General features: G+C 43.4%; 2 protein-coding genes across 2 annotated transcripts in view; one reads left to right on the top strand and one right to left on the bottom strand.

The window, feature by feature from the left end:
- Positions 1 to 1,433, top strand: part of znf831 (zinc finger protein 831) — a 4,860-nt gene extending 3,427 nt beyond the window's left edge. The window contains exon 3 of the mRNA XM_071203320.1: positions 1,322 to 1,433. Within this exon, the coding sequence (XP_071059421.1) occupies positions 1,322 to 1,433 (112 nt within the window). The remainder of the gene's footprint in view (positions 1 to 1,321) is intronic.
- Positions 1,434 to 17,488: 16,055 nt separating this feature from the next.
- Positions 17,489 to 21,199, bottom strand: LOC117447123 (endothelin-3-like). Its single transcript, XM_034083748.2, has 4 exons — positions 20,925 to 21,199; positions 20,249 to 20,438; positions 18,436 to 18,579; positions 17,489 to 18,060 (listed from the first exon to the last, which is right to left on the bottom strand). Exons 1-4 carry the CDS (start codon positions 21,070 to 21,072, stop codon positions 18,006 to 18,008), a joined length of 537 nt encoding a protein of 178 aa, XP_033939639.1. The 5' UTR covers positions 21,073 to 21,199; the 3' UTR covers positions 17,489 to 18,005.
- Positions 21,200 to 21,430: the final 231 nt, after the last annotated feature.

The following is a 21,430-nucleotide window of genomic DNA, read 5'->3' as shown; positions in this document are numbered from 1 at the left end:
TCGATGTGCTATAGTCCTGCCGGAGTGCACCGGAACGAACGATACTATCATAAACAAATGCTCACACGCACACACACACACAAAACGAGGCCACGCTTTATTAACTCGTGCGCACGCATTATTAACTCGTGCGCACGCTTTATTAACTCGTGCGCACGCATTATTAACTCGTGCGCACGCTTTAGTAACTCGTGCGCACGCTTTAGTAACTCGTGCGCACACTTTAGTAACTCATGCGCACGCTTTATTTATTTTTCTCTCTATGAACCCTCCAGGGCTCCGTACTTTACAGATACACATTACACATATTTTTTTTTATCCATGCAATGGTCACTGTGGACAATACCCACAGGAGCAAGTTCAGGTGAAGTGTCTTGCCCAAGGACACAAACAGGAAACTGTTATGTAGTTAGTAAGCATTTGGACAGCCTGACAGGTCTGATTCAACTAATCAAGAGCTATGCCTATCTTATTAGAACAGTTGAATCAGGTGTGTTAGTTCTGGGTTGGAACGAAAACATTCAACAGGACTGGAGTTGAGAACCACTGAGCTAGTTAGCTAACGTTAGCGCACATTATGACGGGGTTGAATTTGGCAAATGTTTGACTCAATGTGCTTTCTGAGGTAAACTTAACGTTAGCTAACGTTACCAACTAACTAACATTCTACCACACTGGCTAGCTCGCTACACCAAAACTAACATTGTTATTATTACTAATATTTCTATTTCATGACACAACGAAAATAGCCTTATGACAGTTTCGACTGAATGGCAATAACAAACGCTGGCTAGCTAACGTTGGCTTGGCTAACTAGCAAGATTACATGATCCATTCGCTAATGTTGACTATACAATCAAAATTGCATACCTTTCACCTTGGCACGTTTCTCTTCTTCTTCTTTTCTTCTGTTTTTATACTGCGCCCCGGATGGCTTTTGCCTCTTCTCTAACGTTAGTCTTTCTTTCCTCAATGCTTAATTTTATAAACACTTGACCGATACCCATCAATGCACAGCGCTCTAGCATGTTCTGACTGTGAACACCTAAAGCCGAGGCTCTTAGACCGACGGACCGTTTTAGATTTTTGGCTCATTTTCCCTTATGTTAGAATATTGTTTTTGTATGTAAGAATAATGGTTGCAGATATAGAGGGGGGCGCCAAAACTGCGCCAAGCAAAAAACAAAAACAAATCTAAAAACTAATAATTTTTTTGGTCCAATTTTTGGAGCCCCCCTCTGGGAGGCGCTCTAGGCAACCACCTATATCGCCTGTAGGAAGCTCCGCCCCTGGTTGTAAGACACAAGTCTTTTCTTTTTAGAAGGGCCAGGGCCCAGAACCACATCCTCTCTCTCTTCTCCTCTTTCATTATCACCTCCTCCACCGGCAGCGCTCATTTTCCCATACGACTGAACAGGCAACACAAACAATGATGCCACCGGAGAAAATCTCACACACACGTGCGAGCATTGTGCCTGCCCTGTCAACTGAGCGGTCCTAGCGCCCTTCGCATACAGCACACAAACACACAGGCACGCAGCCAGACACACTGCATTGCGCGCAAACAGAAAAATATTTTTTATTTTTCCCTTTACATCGGAGTCCGGGACAAACAATGTCCCGTACGGGACACGCCAATTTTGGCTCAAATACGGGACGTCCCGGCTAATACGGGACGGTTGGCAACCCTACTCTTCCTGTCCTTTTGGATGAAGCACTTGATGGTGTAATCTTGTTTAACTAGACTTCTCTATTTCAGTTATTCTACTCTGTATAACTCTTCTGTATTTACTGTACCAAAAAAGGGCGCTTTTGAGAGAATTTAAATCTCAGATCTGATCACGTGAAACTCTCACAGGTCTCAGTATCTATCTCGGCTGCATTTAAATAGGCACGCCCTGTCAGCTATCGGCCATCAGCTGTTGAGAGTTAACTAATTAGAGGGGCGTGGCACCATAGCTGTGAGAACTCAGCAATCAGGTGTTCTTTTCCTTTCCTTTCTAGCCCCTCATGCTATAATCATGTGTGTTTTCTCCATTCCTGTTCATGTGTCTTCTCGCAATTATCACTGGCCCCGTGTATCTCCTAATCGCTATAACCGGCCCGCTCTCGTCTATCCCACGTGCTCCACTGAGATCCAGCATCTAGTTTCAGGCGGCCTGTGGAACTGCCAGTCAGCTGTTCCTAAGGCTGACTTCATCTCTGGCTATGCCTCCCTGCAGACCCTGGATTTCCTTGCTCTCACTGAGACCTGGATTACTCCATCCAACACATCCACCCCAGCAGCTCTCTCCACAGCATATTCCTTCTCCCATACACCCAGACCCACTGGCAGAGGAGGGGGCACTGGTCTCCTGCTCCCTCCCAAATGGAGCTTTTCCCTCTTCAAGCTACCTAACTTCACTCCTTCCACCTTTGAATTCCATGCCGTCACAGTAACCCATCCTATACAATGAACCATTGTTGTTCTCTACCGTCCACCAGGCGCCTTGGGGACTTCTTGGAGGAGTTAGATCATCTCCTCTCACACATCCCTGAAACTGGCCCTCCCGCTGTACTTCTCGGAGACTTCAACCTCCAGACGGGGAAGATAGACGAACTAACATCTCTGTTATCCACCTTTGCTTTCTCACTGTCTCCGTCCCCACCAACTCATAAAGCTGGCAATGTCCTTGATCTCATATTCTCAAGGAACTGCACTACTTCTAACCTCTCTGTAAACCCGCTCCACACATCCGATCACTTCTTCATTTCATTCTCTTTACCCCTTTCAAAACATAACAAACTAATCTCTTCGCATCCTGCCGTAACCTCCGTTCCCTCTCCCCCTCTACATTTGCCTCATCGGTGCTCTCAGCCCTCCCTTCCTCTGACTCGTTCCAACTCCTGCCTCCAAACTCTGCTGCAGAAACTCTCCTCTCTACTCTCTCCTCCTCTCTGGACTCTCTCTGTCCTCTCACATCTCGGCAGGCTCGTCAGTCCCCTCCTGCTCCCTGGCTAAATGACGCACTGCGTGCTAATAGAACCGTCCTTAGGGCAGCTGAGCGGAAATGGTGGAAATCCAAACACCGTGACGACCTCCTAATCTATCAGGCTCTCCTCTCCTCTTTCTCTGCTTCGATCTCTCAGGCAAAAAGCACTTTCTTTCAAGATAAGATCCAATCTTCTTATTCCAATCCTAAAAAACTATTTTCCATCTTCTCCACCCTCTTGGATCCTCCCAAGGCCCCTTCCCCCTCCTCACTTCTGTCAAGCGACTTTGTTAATCACTTTGAAAAAAAGGTTGACGATATTCGCTCTTCTTTTTTTGACTCACCTCTACTCACCGCCGGATCACCTGAGCCACCTTCAACCGGCACACTAACCTCCGTTTCCCCTCTCTCTCCATGTGAGGTTCTTACCCTCATTACCTCTGCCCGCCCTACCACCTGTCCTCTGGACCCTATCCCTTCAAACCTCCTTCAGACTATCGCTCCTGATATTCTACCGTTTCTCACCCATTTCATCAACACCTAACTTCTGGTCACTTTCCAAACAGTCTCAAGGAGGCAAGAGTAAACCCTCTCCTGAAGAAACCCACTCTCAACCCGTCTGATGTTATAAACTACAGGCCTGTCTCTCTCCTCCCGTTCCTGTCTAAAACACTTGAACGCGCTGTCTTTAAACAACTCTCCTGTTATCTCCATCAGAACAACCTTCTGGATCCGCACCAGTCTGGTTTCAAGGCAGGTCACTCCACAGAAACTGCCCTCATTGCTGTCACTGAGGAACTGCACACTGCTAAAGCAGCCTCCCTCTCCTCTGTCCTCATCCTGTTGGACCTGTCTGCTGCATTCGACACGGTGAATCATCAGATCCTCCTTCTCACTCTCCAAGAACTTGGAGTTTCAGGCTCTGCACTTTCCCTCCTCACCTCATACCTCAAGACCGCACCTACAGGGTAACTTGGAGAGGGTCCGAGTCCGACCCTTGTCAATTAACTACAGGGGTCCCTCAGGGCTCTGTTCTTGGTCCCCTCCTCTTCTCCCTGTACACAAACTCGCTCGGATCTGTCATTAGCCCGCATGGTTTTTCATACCACTGCTACGCTGACGACACCCAACTAATTTTGTCCTTTCCCCGCTCAGAGACCCAGGTCGTCGCACGCATCTCTGCTTGTTTAGCTGACATCTCTCAGTGGATGTCCGCTCATCATCTCAAGCTCAACCTTGACAAAACTGAAGTGCTTTTCCTTCCGGGAAAAGATTGTCCCTCTCTTGACCTGACTATCAACATCGGCACCTCTGTTGTTTCCCCGACCCAGACTGCAAGGAATCTGGGTGTGATCCTGGATAATAACCTGTCCTTCACTGCAAATATCGCTGCTACAACCCGCTGCTGCAGATACACGCTCTACAACATCAGGAAGATACGTCCCCAGCTGACCCAGAAAGCGACGCAGGTTCTGGTCCAGGCTCTCGTCACCTCACGCCTAGACTACTGCAACTCCCTCCTGGCTGGTCTACCTGCATGTGCCATCCGACCTCTGCAGCTCATCCAGAATGCAGCGGCTCGTCTGGTCTTCAACCTTCCAAAATTCTCCCACACCACGCCGCTCCTCCGCTCCCTTCACTGGCTTCCGGTAACTGCTAGAATCCACTTCAAGACACTGGTACTTGCGTACCATGCTGCGAATGGATCTGGCCCTTCCTACATCCAGGACATGGTTAAACCGTACACCCCAGCACGTGCACTTCGCTCTGCATCAGCCAAACGACTCGCTGCACCCTCGCTGCGAGGGGGACCCAAGTTCCCATCAGCAAAAACACGTGGATTTGCTATCCTGGCTCCAAAATGGTGGAATGAGCTCCCCATTGAAATCAGGACCGCAGAAAGCTTACACACCTTCCGGCGCAGACTGAAAACTCATCTCTTTCGACTCCACTTCGAGCGATAGAATGACTAACAAAGAACTGCTAACAGAGCACTTATATACTAATAAAGGACTGGCTTATCTAAAGCCAGTTGAGTAGCACTTGAAACGATTGGCTCTTTGAAACCTGATGTTCTTATATGATTCTGTTTTCTTCAAGGTTGTGTCTTCCTGGTCGAATGTACTTATTGTAAGTCGCTTTGGATAAAAGCGTCAGCTAAATGCAATGTAATGTAATGTAATGGCGGGGTCATGCAGCTGATCCTTTGCCACTCCAATTTATCATTGTAACTCAATCTTGAAAATAACTCGGTTAATAATTTTGCAACGATGTCATCACTATCACTGACATGAGCCATCATGAACGTACTTATGCTAATCATAAATCTATCGATCATAAATCTATCGATTAGATTTATGATTCGAAAATTATAAAAGTAGGATAGACATGTGGATATTATCCAGCTGAACAAAACGTGCATTTATCTAACAGGTTCGTTTTCCACAGACCTTATTTCGAGCTATTTTCCAAAACCCTATAGAGTGGTGAAGTCACGCCCATCTACTTCCGGTCCATGGGACCTTATTTCGGAAAAATAATGTATTGAAGTCAATGGAGAGAGAAAACTTATCTTTCGATCCCGTTAGAATTGTGCCATGAATTACACATATGCTGTTTGTCAATCCTACAAAAATAATTTCCATGTCAAAAAAGTCACAGTTTGTCGTAAAACTGTTGAAATATAAGACTATTAAAAATACGCAACTAGAAAGACTACAAATCCCAGAGTCGCGTAAGTGACAGCTACCTAGCTAGTAGCAAGCACGTTAGTTAGCATTACAGCCTTGTCATTTTTATCAGCCTTAACATGAAGTAACATTAAGTAACCCAAAATGTTAAACAGTAAGAGTAGTAGTCATATTTCGTGAACCCTTTGAAGAGTACTGTCACCGACCGGTGTGATCATTCTATACTACACAATGTAAGCCCGGGGGAGAAATGCTAACGCTAGCATCGGCGATCGCCGATCTTTTGTACTTCATGCTATCTGCACAAACGATTGACATTAAACATTAAAAAGACCAGGCAGTTCAGAGAGAATCAAAGGAAGGCAGGCATGTCAAAAAAGTCAGTTTGTCGTAAAACTGTTGAAATATAAGACTATTAAAAATACGCAACTAGAAAGACTACAAATCCCAGAGTAAGTGATGTCACAATTGTTTTCCTCCACTAAGAGATAGCTAAGATCAGATAACTTTAACAAGATGCCTGTGTGCTTAGTACCAGGTTGTTAACATACCAGCAATGGGTCTTGCTCGTTCTTTCGCTTCCCGTCTGATGAAAGGACCAGGAGTGGCTGGATCAAGTTAGCTACCTAGCTAGTAGCAAGCACGTTAGTTAGCATTACAGCCTTGTCATTTGTATCAGCCTTAACATGAAGTAACATCAAGTAACCCAAAATGTTAAACAGTAAGAGTAGTAGTCATATTTCGTGAACCCTTTGAAGAGTACTGTCACCGACCGGTGTGATCATTCTATAATACACAATGTAAGCCCGGGGGAGAAATGCTAACGCTAGCATCGGCGATCGCCGATCTTTTGTACTTCATGCTATCTGCACAAACGATTGACATTAAACATTAAAAAGACCAGGCAGTTCAGAGAGAATCAAAGGAAGGCAGGCAGGCAGCTTTGCATGACATTCTTCTGGACGTGTTTCATTGTGGTGATAGTGAGGGCGTCTTGGTGACATGTGTTGTTCTGCGAGACCAGAAATGTAGTTCATTGAGCGTTTCACACAAACAAATGTGTTACTTCACAGTTTTACGACTCATTTTTTTTTTTTTTTTTTTAAAACAATATTTTTATTGAAGTTTTCAAATATGGACGTTACACATACATAAAATAAAATAACGAACATTACACATACATGGTCAGTCTAGGTGGCAGATACAGTATAAAATCAAATGAATAGACATGTAAATAAACACAGGTCAGTATACAGATGATACAGAACAAAAATCTGAAAGAATATGACGTGGGCTACTACACTGTAGAATCGTATTCCCGTTGCCCTCTTTCCCGCCCCGGTCTTTGGTGTTATTAATCATAACAAACATTATTTGTATGAAAGTCCATGAAGCTCCCCCAGATATTTTCGAAAACTGCCAGCTTTCCTTTAGTAATGCATGTTAGTTTTTCTAAAGCGACACATGCTGACAGATCCTTAAAATATTTATTCATACTAGGTTTGTTCACATTTTTCCATTCTATAGCTATTGCCCTCTTAGCTTGTAAAAGACACAAGTCTATAAGTGCACGCTCACTCTTCTTAGAAACAAAGTCTTTTGGATAAATACCCAGGATGCACAACTTTGGCTGACAAGGGATTTTCAGTTTTGTTATCTGGTTAATTATGTTAAGAACCTCCTTCCAAAAACTATTGACCACATTACATTCCCACAAACAGTAAAAGAGTGATCCTTTAGCATCGTTACATTTAAAGCAGGCGTCTGGGGTATTGGGATTAAAGTGATGTAGTTTTGATGGCGTTATATATGTTCTTAAAATCCAATTGTATTGTATCAACTTAAGCCGTGTGTTGATTGTTTGTGTTTGAGCATTCAGGCACACTTCAGACCATTCTTTTCCAGAGGCTTCCTCTTGTAAATCAAGCCTCCAGCTCAGGGGTGGCCAACCCGCGGCTCTCGAGCCGCATGCGGCTCTTTGCCTAGTTTCATGCGACTCTTCAGGAATATCGATTTGTATATGTGTGAGTTTGGGGGAGAGACACTGACTCCGCACGGTGTACCGATACTTGAAAGGTATACCGCTAACGTTAAAAACGTTACGATTCCTCCGTTTCATTAGTATCGGTACTCCGGTGAGAAAGCGCCGTTTTAATAAGAGCCGTGTTTGTTCAGCGCTCTGCTTCCACTCCCTGCCTGCAGTCCCGCCCCTCTGAAGCACGCTCAAGTGCCTCCCCTCTCTCGTGCACGCGCAAGCTGCCAGAGCATGTGAGAAAACGAGAAGCATGGCTGCAAGTGGGAGTGCAACTGCCGCTGCGCCTCGGCTTGTTGACAAAAAAGATGGCAGAAGCTAAATTTGGAAGTATTTGAGCGATATCTCTGACAGTGAGGGCAAGCCTACGGACACCACGAGGCCTGTCTGTCAGACATGTATTAATTGTATTTAATACGAATTCTTGTTATTTATTTTATTTATTGTTCTCATTGTTTAAAAGTTTGTGTTATGGTTATGGTTCTGGTGTGAAATAAAGCACAATAATTACATTTAAGACTGTTTCCATTTTTTTCGAAAAAGAATCGGAATCGCAATTCTTGACTTGGTATCGAAACCAAAATGTTGGTATTGTGATGACAACACTAGCTACTCCTGACAGTTAAACCTGATATTTAGTAGGTCTGTTAAGTATTGAATGCTGATAATTCTGACGTAATTTGGCCGGTCAAAGTTGTTTGGGCTCGGATAAAATCGCTCCGTTACTTTCGTCCCGTGTTACTTTCGTCCCGGCTCTCCCTACGTGTGTATGTGTCAGAGATGTTCACAAGTCTTTTTTTGCAAGTCCAAGTCAAGTCTCAAGTCTTTGGTCACGAGTCAAAGTCAAGTCTCAAGTCTTTGTGGGGTGAGACTTGATAAAGTCTCAAGTCTTTGGTCACGAGTCCAAGTCAAGTCTCAAGTCTCTAAAAAAATAAAAGTCTCATGTCTCTTCTGGTTGTAATAAGCCTTCTATTGTCTGCTGCTATCCAGTCTGTTAAGAATACTGCACAGCTATATCTAAGAAATTCAAAGCATTTACTGTGTTATTATACACTGGGTCTCTAATGACATCTTTTAAGTCTACTATTAATAAACATATTCCTCTATCCTCTCACTCAAAGCCAGTGTCATGGTAACCTGATAAACCTGTAATATTAACGTTACGTGGTCAACAATAAATCTGTAACCTGCCTATAAACCCACAGATGTATTTATGTATGTAACTATGTATTTTTCTACGTTTAACGTTAGCCAGTAGATGGTGGCAGCGGGTAATGATTAACGTTACCGACCTTTTTTATGTCATGGCAAGAGTTGGATGTCAACGCCACTCAACTCAAACAAGTGTGACAAGCAAACATTCACTCATCTTTTCAAATATTCAGTTACAAAGCTAGCAGCAAGCTAAGTTAGCATCACATAGCTGATGCTGAGCTAAACATGTTTGCTAACCGTCCATGCGTTAATGTGACTGACCTCTCCGGGTGACTTTTCAAGTGCCTGATGAAATCCGACGTTGTTGCGCCAGCATCCTTGATTTTGATATTGCAGACTTTGCAGTGTGCACTCCTTTTGTTGGTGCCGCCGGCGTTTTGTTCGAAGTGTTTGTAGTTGAACCTAATTACAAGCGGTACAGCCGCAGGTGTGCCGCCGGTCGCTATTGTGTTACTACGAGGTAGTAACAGAGGCGCGCACGTCTGCGTAATGAGCCCGGCTGAAATAACTGGATGGCCTACCTGCCTGTCAGCCTTCCATCTGGGCACAAACTTATCTCGTGCCCTCATTGGTCATGTGCGCGTTCGTGTGTGTTGGAGGAGGGGCTCTGAGAGGAAGTAGCAGCTTCTAGCAGATTATCTCCGGTTGTGTATTTTCAAATTCTAGCGATCTCGAGCCAGTTTCTCTCAAATGTACCTACCCCACCTTTAATACGCCAAAAATAGAAAACACAATGATTGTTCACGAGTCGCAACACACGAGTCCAAGTCGAGTCTGAAGTCTTTTGGTCACGAGTCCAAGTCAAGTCTGAAGTCTCTGTGTGTGCGACTTAAGTGCGACTCGAGTCCGAGTCGCAGACTCGAGTCCCCATCTCTGGTATGTGTGGTGTCAGGTGTCAGTAGAGAGGATGACAGCGCATCTCATTTTGATGTGGCCCAAGAGCCAATCATAATAATAATAATAATCACCTTTGAGGGGAAAACCTATCGTTGATTAAACACTATCCAGTGTTTCCCTTACCATTGTCTTGGAGGGGCGCTGCGCCCCGCCAACGGAGCCCCGCGCCCCCCCTGAAATTCAAGGTGTTTAAAAAATATATATAATTTTTTTGTAACTATATATAGCACCAAATTGCAAATAATCTATAACTACTGTCACTTTTCACATTGAACATGTGCTCTTTTATTAAATAAACTAAACGCTTTCATTTTAAGTTGTGAGTTTAGTGTTTTTGACCCTAAGAAACACTGATGCATAATCAATAACAATAATCCACATCTCCTCTCTCTGCTCCAGAGGATTTAAAAAATATATATCCCAATGCCACAAAAATGCATCAGTGACGTGGTTGAAATCTTGTCTCCAGAAAACAAAAAACTGAAACAAGCGGTATCAGTGACTGTGTGCTTGATGTGGCTCTTTGCAGTAACATAGAACAAATGTGGCTCTTAACCTCTGACTGGTTGGCCACCCCTGCTCCAGCTTTTAAGTTTATCTTCTGAAGATGCAGGTGACTTGTCTACAAAGATTTTATAGAGCAGCGATAGCTGGCCTCTACCAACCACGTGTTTAACTGTAATGTCTTCCAACATTGAGAGAGGTGGCTGAGTAAGTGAGCGGTTTTGAGATGCAGAGATAAAATGTCTTATTTGTAAAAACTTAAAGAAGTGCTTAGAAGGAATATCATACTTTTCTTGTATTTCAGTAAATGACATTAATTTTCCATCATTGTACAAATCGGTAATCCTGCTTAATCCCTTGTTCGCCCAAGTCTTAAAACCAGCATCTTCTCTACCAGGTATACATTTACTATTGCCCCATATGGGGGTGAAACCTGACAGTGGGGGGGTGTCCCCTATATATCTTTGGACCTCATGCCAGATGTGTATGGTATTTCTTAGAAAGGGTTTTTTTGTGTTTTTCCCTAGCTTCTTTGGCTCAGAAGAATAAAGATAGCTACTAAGCGATAACCCCTGAGCTGAGCATGCTTCAATCTTGACCCGCGCTGGAGCTTCCTCTGGGGAGAAGTAGCACATGGCTGCTCTCAGTTGTGCTGCCCAATAGTACCAGCGTAGGTTGGGCAGTTTTAGACCCCCTCTGTCATAAGGCAAGTAAAGTAGGGTCAAACGGAGCCTAGAGCGTCTATTATTCCAGATAAAGTTGGTAAATATTTTCTTACATTTTTGAAAAAATGACTCGGGTGGGGGTAAGGGGATTGATTGAAACAAATGGAGCAATTTGGGTAATGTATTCATTTTTAAGATGTTAACACGACCGACTAAGGAGATTGGCATTAAGGTGAATCTGTTAAGCGATTCTACCACAGAGTCTACAGCAGGGTTATAGTCGGCTGGAACCAGATCATTCATTTCAGGTGTGATTGTATTCCTAAATGGTGAATCCTTCTCTATGAGGTAAGAAGGGAGTTTGTATTCTAGGTTGCTTCCTCTCTTGTTAATTTAGATAGAGTATTGAGGATTTATGCATATTTATTTTGTAGCCTGAGAATTCCCCAAAGGTCGTAATTAGTTCTAACAGAGAAGGTACAAAGAACAACATCGTCCGCATAAAGTGATATTCGATGGTCCAAGTTACCTTCTGAGATCCCAGATACAGATGGAGAGTCTCTAATAGCCATGGCAAACGGCTCCATTGCTAACACAAACAGCAATGGGGAGAGGGGGCAGCCTGGCGTGTAGATCTGTACAATGAGAAGGATGTACAAGTAATATTATTTGTCACCACTCCAGCTGTTGGGTTCTTATATATCGTCCTGATCCATTTGAGAAAGCCTTCGCCTCTTCCAAACCTCTCCAACACTTCAAACAAATACTTCCACTCAATTCGGTCGAAGGCCTTCTCTGCGTCTAAGGACAGCAGTGCCACGTTAGGTGACCCTCTTTTTTCATAAAGAATATTTAGTACCCTTCTAACATTGTGAAAAGCTTGCCTTCCCTGAATAAAACCATTTTGATCATCTTTAATCATGGCAGGAAGTAGTTTATTTAGGCGTCTCGACAACGTCTATCTGTATTAAGCAGTGAGATTGGTCTGCACGATGCACAGTCAGTGGGGTCCTTTCCTGGTCTTAGCATCAGAGTGATTAGTGCCCCTCTCAGAGATGGTGGTAGGTCCTCCTTTTCGTATGACTCCAACTGCATATCCCAAAGAGGTTGTCGTAGCTTATCTTTAAATCGTTTATAGATTTCTACAGGAAGCCCACCTGGACCAGCCGCCTCCCCGTCATGCTGGTTATGGCTTCTGAAAGCTCGTCAGTTCCTATGATATGGTCTAGTTTTCCTTTTGAATCAGTTGAAATAGTGGGGAAAACTAATGAACTTAGAAAGTGTTCCTGTTGGCCTGAATCTTCATGTTCGGATGTATTAAGTTTTTCATAAAACATTTTAAAAGCCCTATTTATTTCTGCAGGGTCATTTGTTAATTTACCATTTGTTTTAATGCTGTTGAAAGCCCTTTCAGATTGCAATGTTGTAATACGCCAAGTCAATATTTTGCCCGCCTTTTCTCCCTGATCGTAGTAGCTTTGTTTTAATCTTAGTAAGCTAGCAGCTGTCTGGTTACTCGATAGTTCACTATATTGAGTCCTTAGGACCAAAAGTTCTGCTTGCAGTTCTGGGTAATCTTGGGTAACAATCCTATCCTCCAAATCTTTAATACAACCCTCCAGTGAATTTAATTTGGATTTAAAGGCTTTGTTCTGCGAGCTAGAATAGCTAATAATGATGCCCCTAATGTATGCCTGAAACGCTTCCCAGCGTACAGTTCGAGAGGTTTCGTTAGTATTCATGCTAAAGTAGAGGTCAATATGTATTCCTACAAATTCAACAAATGTTCTATCCTGTAGCCATCTGGATTGAAAACGCCACCTCGGTGGATTCATAACAAGATCAGAGTTATTAAACAATAATGAAATTGGTGAATGGTCAGAGAGGACCCTCCTGTCATACCAACATTTTGTAATCCTTGACATAAGACCCATAGAAACCAGGAAATAGTCTATACGTGAGTGTGTTTGGCGGAAAAACAAGAATATTCTCTGGAAGCTGGTTTAAATGACCTCCAAACTTCACACACATTAAAACCCTGGATCAGCTGTTTAAGGGTGTTCCTTGTCTGGGTGTGAGACAGGTCTGTCCCCCTTGATCCGTCTATACTGGGCTCTAGTGCACAATTGAAGTCTCCCCCTATAATATAATGGCCTGGGAGGGAGGATAAAGTTAGAACAATGTTTTTGAAGAATAAGGGAACATCCTCATTAGAGCCGTATATATTGACAGTATTAAGGTTTCTGTAAGAAGGGTGCCGTGAATGATGGAATATCTGCCTCTTGGGTCAGAGATAGTCCTAATTATGTTCAAAGGAATGGATGTATGTCTAAGAGTTAACACCCCTCTAGCATGGGAAGAATAGGAGGCTGCGATGACCTGACCATTCCATCTTCTCTGGATCTTATGAATATCACATTGCGGCAAATGCGATTCCTGTAAAAGCAGTATTTTGGAATTCAACCTCTTAGCTCTATTTAACACTTGCTTGAGTTTCGATAAATTATTGAGCCCACGTACATTCCATGAAGTTATCTTAAATTCTGTATTGGAAGTCATATTCTGTTATCTAAACAAAAAGACAACAGTATTTAGAAGAAACAGAAAATAACAAAATTCCATAAACACCTGACTGAAATAAAACTGCTTAACACGACCCCATTTGCTGACCGCAATATGAACAGAAAATAAACACACCATGACATAAAACAAACAAAACACCCCATGTGAAATTCCCCAAACGACCCTCACCCCTCCCTTTGCTCAAACGATGAGCATCCCTTTCCCTCCTAAAGACTCTAATCATGGAGCTATGCGGTCCACCAAACTGAGGAACAGAATAATGTCCACAAACAAGTCCCTAAAGTGTCGCTGCGCCCTAATTTCCATACAAATTATAGAAATGTTAACAAAGGGAAGGAATAAAACAAAACACTTCTATAAAATATTTCACTTTTTGTCGATGTTTTCATTCACTAGGCAGCAAGTTTAAAGCTCTTAAAATAAAATGTGTTCATAAGTAAACACCGAGTTTAGCTGCCATTGTTATAGGATCTAAAATGTGGATTATGAATTTGTTTTATATCTAATGAAAATTATATAAAATGTGAATTTGGGAATGTAAAGGCATAACTTAGATTTAACCGTTCAAGGACAGCACTATATACCAGTGTATCGCCTACATACATATTATTACTGCTAAATACTGCAAAGACAAAACTTTACTTTGACAGTGTATATAGCAGATGTAGTGCCTTTACAGTAACAAGTAATATACTGCAGGCCATTCTTTATGGTAATCTCACCAGGTGCTTTCACAGAACTGTTCAATCTCTGGGCCTCTCCTTGATCTTTTCCAGGAACGTGTGTACATCCTAGGAGAAGTGAAGAGGTGAGAGTTGCCGTCATGTGTCACTCGGAAAGAGGATGGATATTGTATTCCATACCGTAGACCCATGTCTCTGCACCTCGTTTTAACTCCATCGTAGGCCCTGCGCTTTTTATCCGTCTCCTTAGCGACGTCATGGAAAAACATGATATGATGTTTGTCAAAGTGGATTTGACCCTTTTCATATGCAGCCGACATCACTTTGGTTTTGTCCTTGTAGTTTAAGAACTGAATCAGAAGTGCTCGAGGCGGTGCGTTTGGCTTCGGTCTGCCAGATGGAACTCTGTGCGCCCTTTCAATAGCGAGCGGTGCTGTAAACTAACCGGCACCCAGAATTTCAGGGATCCATTTTTCCAGAAAGGTGCATGCATCCTTCCCTTCAGCGTTTTCGGGCAAGCCTATCAGTCGCACATTAGATCTGCGGCTACGATTTTCCAGATCTTCCATTTTTGCCTCCAAGCTTTCCACCTGTTGTCTCAGATGTTTCGTTGTTTTATTCAGCGCTGAGGTATCGTCTTCCACCGCTCCAAGCCGCTCCTCAGCCTCCGTTAATCGGCCAGAGTATTGTTTTAGGTCGCCTTCGATAGATTGTATCGAGTGTATCACCGTATTAAATTTTGATGCAAAGTCTTCCTTCAGGTCTTTCTTTAAATTGTTGATTGCACTCAGAATTTCACCTGAGGATTTATCCTGCGACAGCTCTTCTCCCGCCTCGTGTTCCATGCCGGGAGTAAGGCCAGGTTGAGACAGTGGTGGCCAATCTTCTTCGGATAAAGTTTCCAAAACGTTGTCCTTTTTAGTTGTTTTCTTGCGTGGAGGCATTAGTAACACCGTTATGATTGTGTAAAATGCGTTTTCCTTTTACCTCCCGCGTTCAAAAATAGTTAATTTACAATATTAGGGCAGAGCGACGACTGAACTACGTCTGATCAACACCGCGCCATAACCGGAAGTCCATTTTTTTTTTTTACTTGCAAAATGATCTTTTAAGATTGACAAACATCATATGTGTAATTCGTGGCATAATTCAAACGGGATCAAAAGATAATCTTTCTCTCTTCATTGACTTCAATACATAATTTTTTCGAAATAAGGTCCCATGGAGCTCCCCCGAAAGGGGAGGGACTTCGCCACTCCCATTGCTTGTTTGTCGAGGGAACCCGAGCGCAGCTTACTTCCGGGTTTTAGGACTCGTCACTGCACCACTTTACACATGCATACACTTGACAGCGGGCGGAACTTGTCATAAAGTCCGCGAAAATAGAGCCCACCCATTTAGAAGGAAGATATGATTGGTCAATTGTACTGTCATTTGACATTACTCTCTCATTGAGTTACTATAGCGGGCCCTCTGTGAATTTACAGCAGGACAGTAACTCGCAGAGAGGGCCAGACAAGCTTCTTTCATTTAACCCTTCACATTCCAACAGAAACTGAACAGGCAGATTCGAAGCATTTATTTATTTTTAAATGTTATTTTAAATACAATTAAATACAATTATTTTTGGTAAAACTAATGAAAAATATTTTCGAATTAAAAAAAAAAAAAAAAACTTTATTTTTAATGTTTTCAAATATTATTTTTTAGAATATCTAATATTATTTTTTACGCTCGCCACTGGTTAAAAGCTATATAACGTTAAAAAATCACGACTGATTTCGGAAAAGAAACTCTGCTGCTGCCATCTTGTATGACGTCACTCCATGTCGGCAGTGAAGATTGGTGGTGTCTTGCGTATAAATTATAATTTATTTGTGCATGGCAACCATTGTATGGCTAAGATTGATATACACAATATAAATGTTAGTTTTGGTGCTCGGCATTTTAGGAAAAAAATGACTGAATTTTCTGTCTTAAAGGTGGGGTAGGTACGTTTTCAGAAACCGGCTCGAGTGCACTAACATTTGAAAGTACACAGCCGAAAAGAATCCGCCCCTTCCTTCAGACTTCCTTACAGAGCACCTCCTCCAACACACATGAACGCGCAATACACGGCCAATTACGGCACGCCCAATGAGGGCACGAGATACATTTGTGCGTGCACGAGATGGAAGGCTGACAGACAGGGCGGCATGTCATCTGTCATCTGTGGAAGCCGTAGTCGTGCTTTTTACAGTATTACGGCTTCCACAGATGACATTTTTTTATGGATTTTTTGTCAAAGCACTTCAGATATTCATTGCATAACAAAAAGTGTATCTCGAGCCGGTTTCTCAAACTTACCTACCCCACCTTTAATAACAAACAAAAAAAAAATGAGTTTTTTTGTATTCTTACATTATAAGAATAGTGTCGAAATATTAAGAATAAACTTGACATTTCAAGATTAAAGTAGAACATTTGAAAATAAAACAAATTACTTTATAAAAACTACCTTTACTGAAAGTTGTTCCTCCTCAGGTTTGATCCTTTCCACCTGGCTCTGATACTGGACTGTGCTGTGGATGATGGAGCCACCAACACACACAGCATGACACAGCGTGGTTTAAACAGATAGTTGATCCTTGGGTATTTCATACATATATCCAGAAGGCAAGCAGATACTGTGGGGGAAACTTCTGAAGCACTTGGTGTCGGGACTCAGGGAGACACGAGGAGAGCAGGAGCTTTGAAGGCAAACACTGACGGTTTATTAGGAGCTTCGAGCGGAGAATTCACAAAACCAGTCAAAGAGTTAGAGGTTCTGACTTCACGGTAGAGTTGCCACAATCAATGAAGAAGAACTCTACCCCACACCCGTGTGTTTAGCTAGTTCAGAGAGCATCATCAACATTGTGCATAATAAGATAGAACCATAACACCTCTATGAGCTGACGCCGACGGGCAGGAGCAGGAGACAGAACACAGAGCACAGCTAAGGCTACAGGTGCTGTGCTCAGTCAGGACAGCTGGAACTGATCAACTGGGTCACAGTTATGGGCCTTGGGAAATATTTCCCCAACAGATACAATTTATGAACATTACACATACATGATGATGATCTACTGCCATCTTACAACAAAGTTATAGCTCTCATTCTTAACATCATCTCTGTGATCACATCTACAATATCATTCTATATACAACGTTTTTTATACACATTCAAACTACATATTAGAATTATGTATAATATGTAATATATATCTTAAAATACATTTCATTTTTATTTCACAATCCTTGAATACAGCTTAACACAAGTTCCATTTCCTCCAAAAAATCATAGCAAAGTAAAGTAGTTCATCCAAATGCTTTCCACAATCACTGCTGAAACAACTGAAAAGGTAACAAGCTGATATCAAATATACGCGTTGTTTCCGTGACTGTGACCATTTTGGAATGTTGAAACATAAGGCTGAGTGACTGGCTGTGACCGAAGAAGTCCCGTGGAGGGCTCGGCTGTGAGATCACGTTCCCTCTGATATTTGAACATGATGTGGCCTCCACTTCACAGATCCTGAACATGTGAGCTTCACCCAAGTTACTGACCGTCCTACGTTGTGACAGGATGTTAGAAGAACCCTGAGGAGACCTTTGCCGAGCTGCCGTCTTCACTTTCAGTGTGTGCATCTCCTTCACCATTCTTCCTCTCAGCCCGATAGAAAGCAGCAGGTCAGGGCTGCCTGCGGGACAGGTGGTGATGATGTCACTGAGACGTCATGTGATCACAGCGCAGCGTTCCTCCCGTCAGCTCCAGACTCGGCTCTGGGGGGCCTCCGCCTGTGGCCAAAAGAACACAGAGACGCTTTTCATTTCCTAAAGAGGAACACCTTAGATTGCCTTTACATTTAGACCTCAGGCCTTGTTTGAATGATAGTTGAACACCTAATACAATAAGCTTGTGCCGGAACATTATCCCCCAACCAGAATGCCCATTAAAGAGACGATACAAAGTAAGGGCAAGTCAAGCATGGGGATGATAAGGCTCCTAAGGCTCCCAGCAAGTAAATATTGATGAGTTAGAGTGGGTTACACTTTTGCTTTGGTTTTGATGGACACCTGTAGGGTAATGAGATATGTGTGTTTTCAGTAGCTATGGTAGAACATGTGATCACTGGATATTAAAAATAACATCTTGTGTCCTGTGTTAGTCACCTGTTCACACAGAAGCGGCTGCAGTCGGAGTCACTTTGCTGGATGCAGGCACAGCGCTGGGCCCTGCCCCCCCGCTCGGGCCCAGCAGAGCGCCGCTCACGTCGGGGCGCCTGGTAGCTGGACAGACCGTACAGGACAGTGTGCCTGAAGAAGAGAAGGGAACTGTTGTACTTTGAGACTAAAGGCTCGTCATGTTGCAGCGATGCAGAGGCTGGGGCTGTGGCAGCGGCAAAGTGAGAGGGGTTTCTAATATGCTGTCCGCTGTTTGTTTATGGACAGTAAACCAGTGCTGCTGGGTATGTAAAGGATTTGGTCATGTCCACTATTGGGAATACATTTTAAAGACAACATATCTAGCATAAGAAAACATTTCATTGTATATTGAGAGCCAGCATTACTTTATAATATTAATAATGATAATATTATTATTTCTCTGGTCATCTCGCTGTGATGATAGTTATGAAAAGCTTGTGTCGAGCTTCCTTATCTGCACCGTGAAGTAGAGATAACAGAGCAAAGGCTGCTTCAAGGTTCTCAAAGTCTTAAGAGAGTTTTTGGCAAATGTATTTATCATCAATATTACAGGGGTGTATGACCTACACCCCACGTTAACCTCGCCTCGATCTTCTCACGGTCAAGACCATCTCAGGTGGGTTCCACGTTGATGGCAGTATGAGTCCAATCTCCTGTGATATCTTCTATTTACTTATATGAATGCACTTGTGTGGCAAGCTCCTGAGTTTCATGGTATGTGTACTCTTTCTCTAAATCAGTGTTTCTCAAACTTTTTCATACCAAGGACCTCACGGGACCACCTAACTCCACAAATATCCCAAAACACATCGTTTTTCTAGAACAGATTATAAATCGCCTGAAAATGGTACAAGCAAGTGGCAACATGTGTGACGAAGGTGTTGCATTGGGCTTTATCATGCAATAGAAAGTGAAACTTAAGCTCGTTCCATTGCGGAGATATTCCCGCGAGAGTGCGTAAAACTTAAATGTATTTATTTCAAATGTTACCAATATACTCACGGACCACTAGGGGGCGCTCACGGACCACCAGTGGTCCGCGGACCACACTTTGAGAAGCACTGCTCTAAATGAAGACCTTTGTCCCAATGTAGACTGGGAATGAGTTCAATCTGAGCAGGAACAAGCACAGAGACCAAGGTGTGTTGGTCACATTACCTTGGGACTCAAAGGAACTCAGTGAAAGGAGAGTAGCTCCACTCTCTTAGAAACTGCAGAAAATCGAAACCTTTTCCATTCCTCCTCGGCTGACCTCAGCACGCATCACGTCTGAAGGTCGGCTGCTGGTGAGCTCTACACCTCCAGCTGGAGGTGAACACCATGTATTTGCCTAAGAAGAATCTGAAGATAATGAAACTACTTTCTGAAAGCTTGCAAAGTTGTGTTATTATTTGCATGGTTAACCGACAGAGAGCAGCAGCACTCGGCCCCAAGCCTTATTGCGTTTCTGAGGGAAACCCTGGGCAACTGAAACCTTTTGACATCATATGTTCATATTACTTATTTTATAACTGTCAAGCACTACACCTGGAATAAGTTGGCTTCTTTCAATACATCCATATGTCATGTGTGTGCCTCCTGATGTACAAGACGTAATGTGTTGAAAGCTTTCCAGCTTTACAATGTCTGTATACGAATAAGATATTGAAGCTGGAAGGCTGTGACAACAGACACCATGTGAGTAGATGAGTAACAGTAAAGCCCGGTTGGATGATTCTTCAGGGAAACCCTAGAAGCATCAAAGGGACAGAACAGTGCTATCAGATCAAACAAGACTTACTCTGGTGAGTGGATCCAGATGATGTCCAGGTGGCAGTAATACACACACTCCTTGTCTTTGTAGGTGTAACATGTGCACCTCTTGAAGCGTCTGGGCGGCCGCTGGAGGCCACAGGTAGAGCAGGGCTCCACTGCACGGGGCGTCCCCTCCACCTCCTCCCCCTGGCTCACAGCTGCGCTCCATGGGGAACCTGCTGGATCGCACACTTGCTCTCTTAGCTTCTGCCTCACATTGCATCACTGAACATATTGTATTAGAAGTGGTAACCCAACATGGTGACTGTGATATCAACCCTGGCTGCGATGGCAGAGTGCTGATCTGATTGGTTGCCTGGTCAACTGACTATGAATGATCTGATAATGGTTTCAATTCAACAGTAGACAAGCACACGGTGTCACCGCGAGGCTTCTGCTGTGCGACACATCACTGTAGGACATGCAGAATCACAAGCGGTTTTATTACCAAGGAGTTTTACACTTCACTTGTGGCTCTTGTTACCTCACAAGACCGTGTGTCTTTATATTTACATAGACTCAGTGTTTGCGCCTAAAAGACACCACAACTTTACTCTTTCTGTTGTTGTTTGTTATATTTGTAGTGCCTTCAATGCTGATGTGAGCAGTATGAGTCCTGAAGCCTCACAACACATGTCTAACACTTCTGCTGGGCTACTCACCGTTTGCCAAAGACGCTGTCACCAAGATAAGAAGCCAAAGTCCCACATCGACAGGTGGCATGATAGCCATCACACGGGAACAACCGGGGAAATAAAACAGCTGTTGAAGAGATGTGCAGGCGCGGTCCTCAGTCCGGTTAATGTGCATCAGTCTCCTCAGCGACAGAGTAGCGCTGTTGCTGCAGGTCCTCCCACTCTCACACACACACACACACACACACACACACACACACACACACACACACACACACACACACACACACACACACACACACACACGGCAGACATACGTCTCTGGGCGGGCATTTGATGTACCAGGGCGGGCCCACCCCGAAACTTACATTTCCCGGGAAAATTGAATTGTGAAAGAGTTGACATGCTGAAAACCCAACCCCTGCAGGGGGGTCTGGGGGGATTCTCCCCCAGGAGATTTTTTGAAATACTAACATAAAATACACATTCTGGTACTCTCTTGAGAAGAAAAATAAATAAATCTATTACTACAC

The sequence above is a fragment of the Pseudochaenichthys georgianus genome, chromosome 5 (genome assembly GCF_902827115.2).
Source record: "Pseudochaenichthys georgianus chromosome 5, fPseGeo1.2, whole genome shotgun sequence".
In the NCBI taxonomy this organism is placed as follows: domain Eukaryota; kingdom Metazoa; phylum Chordata; class Actinopteri; order Perciformes; family Channichthyidae; genus Pseudochaenichthys; species Pseudochaenichthys georgianus.
This window is presented reverse-complemented; position numbering and strand designations above follow the sequence as displayed.